This window comes from Gossypium hirsutum, chromosome A02 (assembly GCF_007990345.1).
Source record: "Gossypium hirsutum isolate 1008001.06 chromosome A02, Gossypium_hirsutum_v2.1, whole genome shotgun sequence".
In the NCBI taxonomy this organism is placed as follows: domain Eukaryota; kingdom Viridiplantae; phylum Streptophyta; class Magnoliopsida; order Malvales; family Malvaceae; genus Gossypium; species Gossypium hirsutum.
The window spans coordinates 107,397,454-107,411,840 of NC_053425.1; the positions used below are offsets into that span (position 1 = coordinate 107,397,454).

At 34.8% G+C, this 14,387-nt stretch overlaps 1 protein-coding gene across 1 annotated transcript; it reads left to right on the forward strand.

The window, feature by feature from the left end:
* The first annotated feature begins 4,208 nt into the window (after nt 1-4,208).
* On the forward strand, nt 4,209-13,361 carry LOC107936558 (beta-galactosidase 3). Its single transcript, XM_041081059.1, has 19 exons — nt 4,209-4,632; nt 4,744-4,839; nt 4,921-5,033; nt 5,136-5,202; nt 5,842-5,934; nt 6,051-6,194; nt 6,306-6,394; nt 6,482-6,587; nt 6,678-6,765; nt 6,908-7,026; nt 7,120-7,284; nt 7,374-7,452; nt 11,094-11,193; nt 11,294-11,403; nt 11,476-11,585; nt 11,756-11,866; nt 11,939-12,052; nt 12,137-12,676; nt 12,764-13,361. Exons 1-19 carry the CDS (start codon nt 4,459-4,461, stop codon nt 12,908-12,910), a joined length of 2,565 nt encoding a protein of 854 aa, XP_040936993.1. The 5' UTR covers nt 4,209-4,458; the 3' UTR covers nt 12,911-13,361.
* The last annotated feature ends 1,026 nt before the right edge of the window (nt 13,362-14,387 follow it).

Consider the following 14,387-nt stretch of genomic DNA (forward strand, 5'->3'; position numbering starts at 1 on the left):
CTATTTAATTATTTCGTCAGTCACGTTAATTTTTAACAATAAAAATAGATAAAAAATTTTAACATAAATAACTAATTTACTTTTTGATTTAATATTTAAGAACTAATTTATCTATTTTTAAAAATAAAATGCACAATATGCAACTTAACTATTAAGGACCTTGAAATACGAAAAAAAGAAGGGCAAAAATAAAAAGAGTCACGCGCGGCACGTCCACCGACACTTAAAAGAATTAATGAAGAAAACTGGGCCCCACGAACTTACTGATATTCACGTGTAAACAGCACACTTCTAACCAATCAAAATCGAGGCCCACATACATTAGACACGTGGAACCACCTTTGACATTGGCGCTTTTTTTTTTCTTTTACACTAACGTCTCTCCATTTTTAACGGTTCATATTTTTTTTTGTCGCTGTAATAATCATTAATTAACTCTTTTTTCCTTAAAAAGTTTGTGCATCATAGCAAATTATTAACCTTCAACGGTTTTAGATTTTTTTTATATTCAAATCATCATTAAACTTACGGGTTATTTTAAACTCGATTAACATGAACATTATTGATATGCAGAAGGACGTAGATTCGAGTGGACTGAAGTGCACTATCCTTTTATTTATGGGTTGATGAGGGGCTATTGGTAGTTTTAGACATTGTATGAAAAAAAACAGATATAATTAGAACATATAATGATATTGTTCGAGAAAAAAATTAATACAACTATTAATTCTAGTTCAAGTTTGACTCAAACCTAAACAAACTTATTTGATTAATAAAAAAATTAAATCTCGAGTTTAATCACAAAATGATCAAAAATCAAGTTAACCCAAATAACCTAAATGAGTTCGAATTGAAATGTATCGAGGAAGTAACTTGAAATAGTATTAACCTAGATCGGCTATAACTCAAATATATCCAAATCGAAGTGACTTTACTTAATAACTCAAATGGCTTGAACCAAAAACAACTGGAATATAGAATAACTTAAACACAAAATGGCTTGGACTCGAAATTACCCAATTTAAGAACCTTGATTGATCCGAATTTAAAACAACTTATACTTGAAATGACTTGAATGTATAATAATTTGAACTTGAAATTATTCAAATTTAAAATTAACCCAAAAATTTTAGAATCTAAATTAAAAATATCCAAATTAACTCGACTCGAAATTAATGTAAAGTGGAGATTAAAGATGTGTTAGGTGCATGTAGGGTAACATTGAAAGCCAAACTTTTTACTTTGTATTAAAAGGAATGAAGAAAAAATGGTCTTTATAAACCATAAAAAGCTGCAACTTAAATGAACAACTTTAAAATGAAACTTTTCATTAAAAAAAAAACTTTAAAATGAAACTTTTGCTTTTCATTAAATTAGGGGTTAAATTATAATTTTTGGTTTTTCTATTGTACTAAAATTTGGAAATTTTTTTTAGTTTTGATTTTTTTTAACGAATTACAATAATAGGGTAAAGTTCGAATAGCAAATGAGATTAGCATGACTGGAATCTAGGCTATACTTGGAATAGCGATTACCCTTAACTATCAGGCCATCATATGGGGTTCTTAGTTTTGATACTTTAATTTAGTATAATTTGATCCCTTTACATTTATGATTTCATCAACTATTTCAATTAACTATCACCTTTAATTGATGCAGATTTCTCAAATTTGAGTATACTAAAAGGACCAAAACTAAAATTTTTCCTTAATTTTATTTGCTTTCCTTTTAAAAATGGCAATATAATAACGTTATATTGATGAATAGGTGACGACATACATAAGCAATAATGGCAGTGGACGATCTCATAAATAATTAAGTGGAATCCGATGTGGGGTTGATACCCCGACTGGATTTGAGGGCTTTGAACTTGGCTTTGCAGTTTCATAAAGATAGTTCATAAAGATGATCCACGTAATCAATCCTAGGTTTGACTTTTGTTGATATAAACAGTAATTTGCGACGGTTCATTCGAAAGGCAAAGAGTAGGAGAGAGATGAGGGTCTAATTTGAGAAGAAGGTACATTTAGGGTTCCTTTTCGTGGGGTCTGAAAACCTTTAAGGGGTTCTATCGCATAGTTCTGTACTCCTTATTAGTCTTTCTATTGATGTTTTATCATCTTAAGTAGTTTTTTTCATATTATTGGTACGTAATTTTAGTAAAATTTTTACCCTGAATCTTAAACTCAGAATTTGAGGTTTAAGAATTAAAAATTAGGTAAAAAATTGCTGAAATGTTATTAACTAATTAGAAAAGGGCCATAGATGATGTAGTGAGAAGTATCGATAAAATAATTTCTCCCAATCACAATAGATTGAACTTGTAAAATATTAAGTTTGCATGTATCTCAGCTTACGAGATAATCCTCATTAGTAAAATGGTTAACCTTCAAAAAGTATACTCCCAGCACATTAAATATCGTTTTTCATTCACGTCAAATTAAAATATAAAGATTGAATCTGAAATTCGAATGGAGAAAACAAAACTATAATTTATCCAACTAATTTCTTCTTAAAATATATTCAATTTGATTATTTTATTCTCTAATGATTTTGCTGACTTTCTAAGATATACATAAATTTCGCAGACTGAAAAAATATTGGCTGACAAGAATATTCTTTGTAAGTATTTTTTTTCCCAATTTATAAATATATTATTCAAAAAGGAAGCTTCAATATGATGGCATTAGCACATGAGATGGGTTATTTATTAATAAGCACAAAGATATTGTAAAATATTGAAACCAAAATATTAATTATATAAATAAAACAGCAAAATGGCAGAATAGAATATTTATTTTCTGTAGGGAAATGACAGATAAGAAAGTTGAAAAGATTAAATTAAATTATTATTATTTTTGGAGGACTAAAATATAATTTTACAATTTTTTATTTTAGAGGGCTGTGTCTAACAGATATGTATATGTATTATAAAGGATCTAAGTGAAGGACTGTTTTGACTTTGGAGAAGAATACAATGGTGATATCAACTTGTGTCATTTTGTCACAATAATAGAACTGAGAGAAAATTTTATACATTAGGGTTGATAAATGGGTGAAATTAGAATTTTTGTTGAAGTACGAGTGACTAAAGTGTAATTTTATTATATATTAATTTATATAAATTTTCTATTTTTAAGGGCCAATGTTTGTTTACCCTCTTGAATTCGTCTATTTTGAAATATTGATATCATATTAATTAAGTATTTTATGTTAATTTAATTATTGTTTTAAATGCTGTTTTGAATATAATGTGTCTCGATATCACGTGTTAAAAATATAGGCAATTTTAATAAAATTAAGGACGACTATCTTTTTTTCGGTACGTTAGATCTAAGTTCTTATTTTGTGTAGTAGTGTATACGTGTTAAAAGATATGCTAACACCTAAATTAATGACTACACTAGTATAAGGGCTTAATTGATATGTTACTGATATTGATGACTAGATTCAAACATTTTGAAGTTCAAGACTATAATTCGAGGACTTCCAGTGAAATTAATCCTAAATGTAATTAAAATGGAAGGAAAGTGGAGGGACCCCAAAGACAAAAAAGTAGGCAACAGGTGCAGGACGCAGCAGCGGCAACAGAAGGTAAATTCAAATGACCATAATACCCTTAAGTCAAAGGTATATTAACGAGTCAAACCATAAACAATAGCGCTATAGGAAGTGTGTTGTCGGTTGGCTTTGTAAGTTTGTTTATAGGTTAAATTTGGAATTAAATATTATATAATATATTAATTGTAGCATTATAATGAAAACGGTGATGCAATTTATTTACAACTGGAAAGTCGACATGTTAGTAAAAGTACGATAGAGAATTACGAGTTAGATTTTATTTTATATTATTTATTTAAAAAATAAATAAATTAGTCTTTGTACGTTATATTAAATAATAATTTAGTCTGTTATGTTAAAAATTTTATCTATTTTTACTGTTAAAAATTAAACGTAGTTAATATTACACGTGGTGTGCCACATATATCTTATTCTAACCGATAAGACCAGCTTGGACTAAATACTAATTTATAATTTTTTAAAATTAAAAAAAGCTGGAGAATTTTCCATTTAATCTAAATTCAAGTGATTAATTGTTTTTAAAATTTGGGTTAAATCTTCACTTAAAGTCAAGTAATTGTTTTTAAAGACTTATTAAAGCTTCCAAATTTTTTTATTGGATACCCTTTGTCACTGTTTTTCTTTTCTTTATTGTATTTGTAACAATGTACATGAAAAAACACTTTGAGTGAGCTGTGAAATAAAAAACTGTACACACATTTTCTTTTGTCATTTATAAAGGTGGCTCTGCTCACAGTCTCACTTGTCTCTGTATGAAAATGGGTTCTTTTCCTTCTCAACTTTACTCCCATTAAGCCACAGCCACAACCAACTCAAAAACCCCATCCTTTTTCCTCCATTAAAGCTTAAAGCTTGAGTTTTTTGAGCTGTTCAGCGATGGAAGGAACCTCATTTTCAAAGCTTTTACTTGCATTTTGCTTAGCTTTGTTCTATTTGAGTCCTCAGCTTGTTCAAACCAGTGTTACTTATGATAAGAAAGCTATAGTTATCAATGGTCAAAGAAGAATTCTGTTCTCTGGTTCTATTCATTATCCCAGAAGCACACCTGATGTATATACTTTTTAAAGTTTCAATTTTTATTGAAATTTGCATTTTGGGTCCTTTTTTTTTAAGATATAAAAAATGGGTTTTTTTGTTTTTCCTTTTCTTTTTTATATATAGATGTGGGAAGATCTGATTCAGAAAGCTAAAGATGGTGGACTTGATGTGATTGAGAGTTATGTTTTTTGGAATGTCCATGAACCATCTCCTGGAAATGTATTACTCTATTTTCCATTATTTTCTTTTATAATATAAAGTTTAGATTATTTTTTCTAATTTCTGTTACAATTTTTGCAGTATAATTTTGAAGGAAGATATGACCTTGTGAGATTCATAAAAACAGTACAAAAAGCAGGTCTTTATGCTCATCTTCGTATTGGACCTTATGTTTGTGCTGAATGGAACTTTGGGTTAGATCTAAATCTCTGTTTAATTTCCCTTTTTTTAATCGTATGAATGAATGTATGTATGTATGCATGTATGTTTGTTCTAAAGATTATTACTATATGCAGAGGGTTCCCTGTGTGGTTAAAATTTGTGCCAGGCATTAGCTTCAGAACAGATAATGAGCCTTTCAAGGTAATCTCCTTTTGCTGTGTTCTTCATTATATATATATACACACACACACACATACATTTTCCTTTGTTCTTAATGCATGGCAAAAATAGAGCTGAATTACTTGAAGGTAAATAAAATTTTAATTGTTAAGTAGATATTTTAACTGTTGTATCATAAAAGGACTCGTAAAATCTATGCCCCGTCATCAAAGAATTCACATATAAGAACAGGTGCTAATGGCATTTGATCCTTACGTCCAAATTACAAGATTTACAAAACATTTATGCATCATGAAATAGAGATAGCTAGAACAAAGGGGCGAAGCTGGACTTTTTTTGGGGGCTGGAATTAAGTTACATATTTTTACATGAGCTAAAATGCAAACTTATCATTTTACTACTTATATCTGTATAATTTTTTGAAGGTCTAAATTAAAAATTTATCATTTTTAAGGGAGCCAAAGTGCTATTTTACCATATACTAAGTTATAGTTTTATAAAATTTACTGCCCTTGCCAGAACAATCCACATTCTAACACTTTATGTGTTGTTCTTTTGGGACCAAAGTGACCTCTACATGCATAAGAATGATAAAACATTAAAACTGACCATGTTTGAACAGTGTTTCCCTAAATAAGGATGTTTATGCATTATTTGTAGAGAGCTATGCAAGGGTTTACTGAGAAGATTGTTGGACTGATGAAGAGCCATAACCTTTTTGAGTCCCAGGGTGGCCCCATTATTCTTTCTCAGGTATGTATTTTAGTTGCTTTTATGCTAATTTATGTTACTATATATTTTGTTAATCTATGGTGTACTTACAATGGCAATATGAACCCTTTTCCTTAAAAAAAATTGTACGAGTTCAGATTGAGAATGAGTATGGGGCACAAAGTAAATTGCTAGGGGCTGCTGGTTATAATTACGTTACTTGGGCAGCAAAAATGGCGGTAGAAACAGGAACCGGGGTTCCTTGGGTGATGTGCAAGGAAGATGATGCCCCGGATCCAGTGGTAAGTACTTAGACCTCGAATCTATATTGTAGCTTGATGAGTTTCTTGCTCTATGGTCATTTTTATTCTTTAAATCTCGATATTAATTAGGAAAATGGTGACATGTAATAGATAAACACATGCAACGGTTTCTATTGTGATGCATTCCAACCGAATAAACCGTACAAGCCAACAATATGGACTGAAGCATGGAGTGGATGGTAAGTTCATCATGTGTTTATATATATTTATAACCTTAATTTGAGTGAAATGAGTCCAACCATTTTGATGCCATCTTTATTCAAAAGGTTCTCGGACTTTGGTGGTCCACTTCATCATCGGCCAGCTGAAGATTTAGCATTTGCCGTTGCTCGATTCATTCAAAAAGGAGGATCCTTTGTTAATTATTACATGGTTGGTTTTCGATCATATTTTTCTAAGAATATATATGATGGAAACCGGATTCTCTTTAATCTGAGTTACATGTTTTATAATGTGGAACAGTACCATGGTGGCACCAATTTTGGTCGTACAGCCGGTGGTCCTTTCATCACTACCAGTTATGATTACGATGCTCCAGTTGATGAATATGGTGAGAAAAAGAGCTATCTGTGAAGCCCTCACGATGACAAAAATCGCGGCTGGTTTTTGTCATTGCGAGTTTATGTGAAGGACTCGTGTTTTAGTAGGCTGGATTAATGTATTACTAATTACTTTCCTTGAAAACGTGACAGGTTTGATTAGACAACCGAAGTATGGTCATCTAAAGCAGCTTCACAAGGCTGTTAAGATGTGCGAACGAGCTTTAGTTTCAGCTGATCCCGTTGTCACTTCACTTGGAAACTTCCAACAGGTTTCTGTATCTTTTCATAAACTCCACTGCTTCGAGAAATTTCAGGGTCTTTAATTGTTCACTGAATCTAAATCATTGTTTGACATTTCCTAGGCTCATACGTACACGTCAGAATCAGGAGATTGCGCGGCTTTCCTATCAAACTACAATACCGAATCTGCCGCGAGAGTGTTATTTAACAACATGCACTATAACTTACCTCCTTGGTCTATCAGCATCCTTCCCGATTGTAGGAATGTAGTGTTCAATACGGCCAAGGTACAATATTTATGAAATGACCTGTCTTTTTAAAAAAGTTCAAGGGTTTTTTGAATAATGAGTGAAAAGGTTATTTTTGTCATTTTCAGGTTGGAGTTCAGACATCACAAATGCAGATGTTGCCTACGAATACTAAGATGTTCTCATGGGAAACTTATGATGAAGATACTTCTGTTGCGGAAGCGACGATAATATTAATAACAATATTATCAGAAATATTTAGATAATTATTATGCCAACAATTATACTAAGAAAATTCCCAGTTAAATTGGAGGGGTCACAATGGTCCCGCTTAAAACCCAACAACTAGACAGAACTCACTTAGATATTTATAGCAATAATAACTAAATAAATATAACCAACATAAAGCTATTAAATAAAAGCAAACAAATAAGAAATAAAATACCAGAGTTTTAACGAGGTTCGGCCAATTTAGCTTACGTCCTCGGACACTACCAAATTAATATTTCCTCTAGAAATATTACAAAGGAGAAGATTTTGGGATGATACAACCAAAGGGGGAGGGGTTCTATATATAACAAACCAAACCCCCTCCCTTTCTATCTTTTCCTAATGTGGGATATTGCCAATATTCAACAAATCTCCACCTTGGCGATATTCCACATCTTCGAACATCTTCTCATAACACTAACTTCAATAGTGTCTTCAAATTTGCAACCAATCGCCTTCTTCCCTTTTGGTAGTTGTGCCAGCTTCCACGTCTTGTTTTTCTCTAGAGATTGCATTTCCTCTTCCATTGCACCTAACCATCTATTATTCTCTAAACTCTGAATGGCTTCGGTGTAAGTGGATGGAATATTATCAACAACTGGAAGTGCATAAGCTACCATGTCAGTGAAACGAGCTGGTTTCTGAATTTCTCGTCTCTGCCTTCTGACTGCAATTGGCTCTGATTGCTGTTGAGGTTCTTGGGTAGAAACCTCTTCCTCATCTGACTCTGCATCTGCCAATGAAGAATCACTAGTGGTACCTTCTGCTGGAATTACCACACTCTGCTCAAACTCCACCTGCTGCGGAGTACACTCCACCTGCTGCGAAGTACTACTCACTCCTTCTGGATTTACCTTATTCAACATGGCAGATTCATGAAAGGTAACATCCCTACTGATTATCGTCTTCTTTGCCTCTAGACACCACAAACGATATCCCTTAACACCAGCATTGAAGCCCATGAATAGAGCCTTCTTTGCTCTTGGATCTAACTTTGATTCTTTCACATGATAATATGCAATAGAACCAAAAATGCGCAAGGTGTCATAATCAGTAGCAGGTTTTCCATACCATTTCTCCAAAGGAGTCTTGCCATTTATAGCAGATGATGGCAAATGATTGATGAGATGTTGAGCGTACGTCACAGCCTCAGTCCAAAACTTTCTATCTAATCCAGCATTAGATAACATACATCGAACTTTCTCCACAAGCGTTCGATTCATACGCTCTGCCACCCCATTCTGTTGCGGTGTTCCACCTACGGTGAAGTGCCTTACTATGCCACAATCTTGGCATATCTTCAGGAATGGATCGCTTTTATATTCTCCACCATTGTCTGATCGGAGAACCTTAATCTTCCTTCCTGTCTGATTTTCAACTTTAGTTTTCCACTTAAGGAAAACTTCAAGCACCTCATCTTTGTTCTTCATAGGAAACACCCAAACTCGTCTGGAAAAATCATCAATAAAGGTGACAAAATAACGTCTTCCTCCAAGTGATGGAGTCTTGGACGGTCCCCATACATCAGAATGCACATAATCCAGAATACCTTTAGTATTGTGAATCCCAGTGCCAAATTTCACCCTTCGTTGTTTTCCCAGAACACAATGCTCGCAAAATTCAAGTTTGCAAGTCTTTGTACCTTTCAATAATCCTTGCTTGGCTAGAGTTTGCAAGGATTTTTCACCAGCATGGCCCAAACGCATATGCCACAGCTGTGTTGCCTCAGCGTCCTTCTTGGTACTCGAAATTGCTGCTGCTGTTGTCCCGACCACTGTACTACCTTGGTAGTAATACAGATTGTTCTTTCTTATGCCTTTCAACATCACCAATGCTCCTGAAGTTGCTTTAAGAACTCCATCTCGTATTGTCACAACTAGGCCTTTAGATTCTAACGACCCCAAAGAGATGAGATTCTTCTTCAACTTTGGGACATATCGTACATCCCGCAAAATTCTAGTAGATCCATCATGACTCCTCAGTTTAATTGAACCTATCCCGGCTATTTTACATGTGTTATCATTACCCATGTAAACAACCCCTTCATCTAGTTTTTGAAATTCAAAGAACCATTCCCGAATGGGACACATATGATAGGAACAACCAGAATCCATGATCCACTCATCTGCATGTAATGTTGAAGATGTCATACTAAGAGAAAAGTCTGACTCTGCTTCACTATTGCATTCTGCAACATTTGCATCTTGCGGAGTCTTCCCTTTTTTCTTCAATTTTGGACAATCTTTCTTCCAATGTCCTTTTTCTTTGCGAAAGGAACATTCATCTTTGGCAACAACTCGACCTTTGGACTTTCTTCTCTTCCCCTTAGACTGACTTTTCTGACGATCTCTTGTTACCAATGCTTCCACTGCTGCTTCACTTGAACCTTTCAACTTATCCTTTCGGCGTAGTTCATAGCTATACAATGCAGCAGTTACTTCATTGAAAGTTACTTCCGACTTTCCATGAAGTAAAGTAGTTTCAAGGTACTCAAACTCCTCTGGAAGCGATCCCAACAACATTAACGCCAAGTCTTCGTCTTCAAAAGTCACATCCAAATTCAACAAATCAGCCACCAGCTGATTAAAATTGGTAATGTGCTCGTTCATCGTGGTACCAGGAACATAATTGAAACGAAACAGTCTTTTCTTCATATGCAACTTATTTTGACTGTTCTTCTTCAAGAATTTCTCCTCCAATGCTTTCCACAATTTACTTGCAGAAGTCTCTTTACTGAATATATACTTCTGCTCTCTGGAAAGACATGATCGAATTGTACCACATGCCAATCGGTTGATGGTCTTCCATTCTTTATCATCAACCCCTTCTGGTTTTTCTTCCTCAATGGCAATATCTAGACCCTGTTGAAATAGGGCATCTAGAAGCTCACTTTGCCACATGCCGAAATGACCTGTTCCATCAAAAATTTCCACTACAAATCTCGTATTTGCAGTTCCAATCCTCGGCAAAATGTACGAAGTGGAAGTTGTTGATATGGATGGTTTTTCTTCTGTCATTTTTGCCATAGCTTCTACTTAATAGCCACCAAATGCAGAATACCCACAAGCTTTAGGAAATGTTTCTGATGTGTAAGATCAGACTAAGCTGCAAACACAGAGCATACTACAAAACCTTGGCTCGGATACCAATTGTTGCGGAAGCGACGATAATATTAATAACAATATTATCAGAAATATTTAGATAATTATTATGCCAACAATTATACTAAGAAAATTCCCAGTTAAATTGGAGGGGTCACAATGGTCCCGCTTAAAACCCAACAACTAGACAGAACTCACTTAGATATTTATAGCAATAATAACTAAATAAATATAACCAACATAAAGCTATTAAATAAAAGCAAACAAATAAGAAATAAAATACCAGAGTTTTAACGAGGTTCGGCCAATTTAGCTTACGTCCTCGGACACTACCAAATTAATATTTCCTCTAGAAATATTACAAAGGAGAAGATTTTGGGATGATACAACCAAAGGGGGAGGGGTTCTATATATAACAAACCAAACCCCCTCCCTTTCTATCTTTTCCTAATGTGGGATATTGCCAATATTCAACAACTTCTGCATTAGATGATAGCTTAATGATAAGTGCTAATGGTTTACTTGAGCAAATAAATGTCACTAGGGACGCAAGTGATTATCTATGGTACATTACTAGGTGAGACTGATGTAGCAAGTTTCGTTTTTGGTTTACTTTTACGATGCTTACTGATTCTTAAATTCAGAAATGTCTAACAATCATATGTTGTATGCTTCAGTGTTGACATCGGTTCATCTGAATCATTCCTTCGCGGAGGAGAACTTCCCACTCTCATTGTTCAATCAACAGGTCATGCAGTACACATCTTTATCAATGGACAGCTTTCAGGTACGTCTACATAGTTATGCCTTTCAAACGAGCCTTTTTTCAGAAATAATAATTGTAAAACGATGGTATCAGGTTCTGCCTTTGGAACGAGGGAAAATAGGAGATTCACATTCACCGGGAAGGTCAATCTGCGTGCAGGAACAAACAAAATTGCGCTGCTGAGTGTTGCTGTTGGATTACCGGTTAGTTTGAGCACCCCGAGCTTTATTATTTTGTACTGCCGATCACATGTTTAAGATATCGTAAAATGGCACATTTTTATGCATCAACTTGTCGAATTAACAAACCTTGAAATGGCATGGTTATTGTGCTTTATACCGGGAACCTGACTGCTCGTTTTTGGTGATTGAAGAACGTAGGTGGCCACTTCGAGACATGGAACACCGGAATCCTAGGTCCAGTTGCATTGCATGGACTTGACCAAGGAAAACGGGACCTATCATGGCAAAAGTGGACATACCAGGTAGTGGTCTATGCATATATGTGTGTGTGTATATGAGCGAATGAGTTTCATCATGATTGCCACGTTGAACAGGTCGGACTCAAAGGAGAGGCCATGAATCTTGACTCACCGAATGGTATTTCGTCTCTCGAGTGGATGGAGGGATCGTTGGCCGCACAAACACAGCAGCCATTAAGATGGCATAAGGTAAATAAAACCAAATAGTATATACAGGTATGGTATAAGTTATTGTCTTCTACAAGTTCGAAAATTTCCCCTTCGATATTGCAGGCTTATTTCGATGCACCCGAGGGTGAAGAGCCGTTGGCTTTGGACATGGAAAGTATGGGAAAAGGTCAAATATGGATTAACGGGCAGAACATCGGTAGATATTGGACCGCATATGCTCATGGTGATTGCAGTGGCTGTAGTTATTCTGGAACGTTTCGACCAACGAAGTGTCAGCACGGTTGTGGCCAACCGACCCAAAAATGGTACCATGTTCCTCGGTCTTGGTTGAAACCGACACAAAATCTATTAGTTCTATTTGAGGAGCTCGGAGGAGATCCCTCGAAAATCTCACTTGTAAAAAGATCCGTCTCCACTGTTTGTGCTGAGATATCAGAGTACCACCCAAATATCAAGAACTGGCAAATTGAAAGCTACGGAAAAACCGAAGAGTTCCACAGGCCAAAGGTTCATTTACACTGTAGTCCCGGACAAGCTATCTCTTCAATCAAATTCGCTAGCTTCGGAACTCCTTTAGGAACTTGTGGAAGTTACCAACAAGGCCCGTGTCACGCTCCAACTTCGTATGACATCTTAGAGAAGGTATTTCAACTTCCTCGTCGAATAAAAAACAACCCCCGCAACTTGCATGCAATTCTCACCATATTTTATGATTTCGATGTTTTGCAGAGGTGTGTTGGGAAGCAACGATGTGCGGTCACCATATCCAATAGCAACTTCGGGCATGATCCATGCCCAAATGTATTAAAACGTCTATCTGTTGAAGCTGTTTGTGCTCCGATGACTTCAACAACAGCACAACCGGGTGGTAATTAAATCGAAAGGGTCCAAAATGATTCCGTAACTTGTGCATCAAGTAACTATAAGCAAGAGAAAGAAAAGAAAATAAAGAGAGTGCAAAGAATAGGCATTTAGTTAGGTTAGGTTAGTGCCACAGCTTCTCAAATGGAGGGCTTTGGCTAAAGGTGTTGTCCATTGTTGTAGTTGTTTAAGTGGGTTTATTGACCCCTGTAAATTAGTGACACTATAAGATGGTTAAAGGTTTCGAAATTCTTGGGGTCGGGTTCAGATCGGTAAGGTGAAATTTCTAGCCTGTGCCGCCGGGCTTTTAACCGGATATGGGCACCGGAGAAAATGATCTTTGTTGGTGTGATTGATTGATTTCTGTTTGAATGAGTGGGGGAAAATTGAACTTCCTATACAAGGTTCAAGTATGGCCATTGTTTTATGTTTAGTTACTAACTAAAAGTTCAAGTTTCCAAAGCCATTTTGATTGCATTTTGAGTACTTGTTTAAGTCAAATAACTTTTTAAAATATGGGTTAAGCTTGGGTTCTAACTTTCATAGCCGAGATCAATTGCATTCTATCCTATACTTAAAAAATGGCTGAATTAGTTATTTTACGGTAGTTACACATAGAACGTATATTAATCAATTTTTAACAGTAAAAATAGTAAAAGTAATAGTTTATTCTTTGATTTAGTATACAAAGATTAATTTGAGTGTACATTTTCTAAATTCAAATTTGCAGCCCCCATTTTGAGTTCAATATATTCCAATGCCTCCCTTCTTATGGCCCTTTCGGGAAAAGGAGATTCCCCCAAAATTTGGATTAAGCGATCATCTGGTTCGCTGAGAAGGAGATTAAAAAGCTGGTCCTGTAAATTAGCTTTCAATTCGAGGACTGTAATGTCGAAGATTTCATTGGATAGAGCACTGTGATAGTTCCGAATGTTGATGGCTTCGTTCAGATTCAGATTGTCTCTCACTAACGTTGCGTATTCACCGTGGTTAAGTTGAGGAGGCAACCGATCGATTAATCGGTTTTCGAGGTTTCGTATCCGCGAGAACAGCTCTGCTTCCACGTGCTCGTTTTGCGGGCGAAAGTTGTCCAAGACTTGTGCCGCGGGTACTTCCCCCTCCTGTAAAACAGCAGTCCAGCTTGAGCTGGATCTTGAAAGGGATTCCAGAGCGCTCTATTTTTTATTATTAAAAGGACAAAATATAGTCTAACTTCTACTATAAAGACATCTATAGTATTTTATTTTTTGTTTTTTAATTTATAATAATATAAATTTTAAAAAATAAACAATTGTTATCTACATATAATATTTTAATAAATAAAAAATTAAAAAATATTAAATATAAAATTAAAAATAATATAAATATAAATCTACCAACAAAAGTAAATTGGAGATGCCATCTAAAGCCTGTTTTGATGTTTGTAGGCCTAAGCTCTTTCTAATTTATTCCAACGTCTAAGTGATTGGCCTTAGGAGATATGGTTGTTACT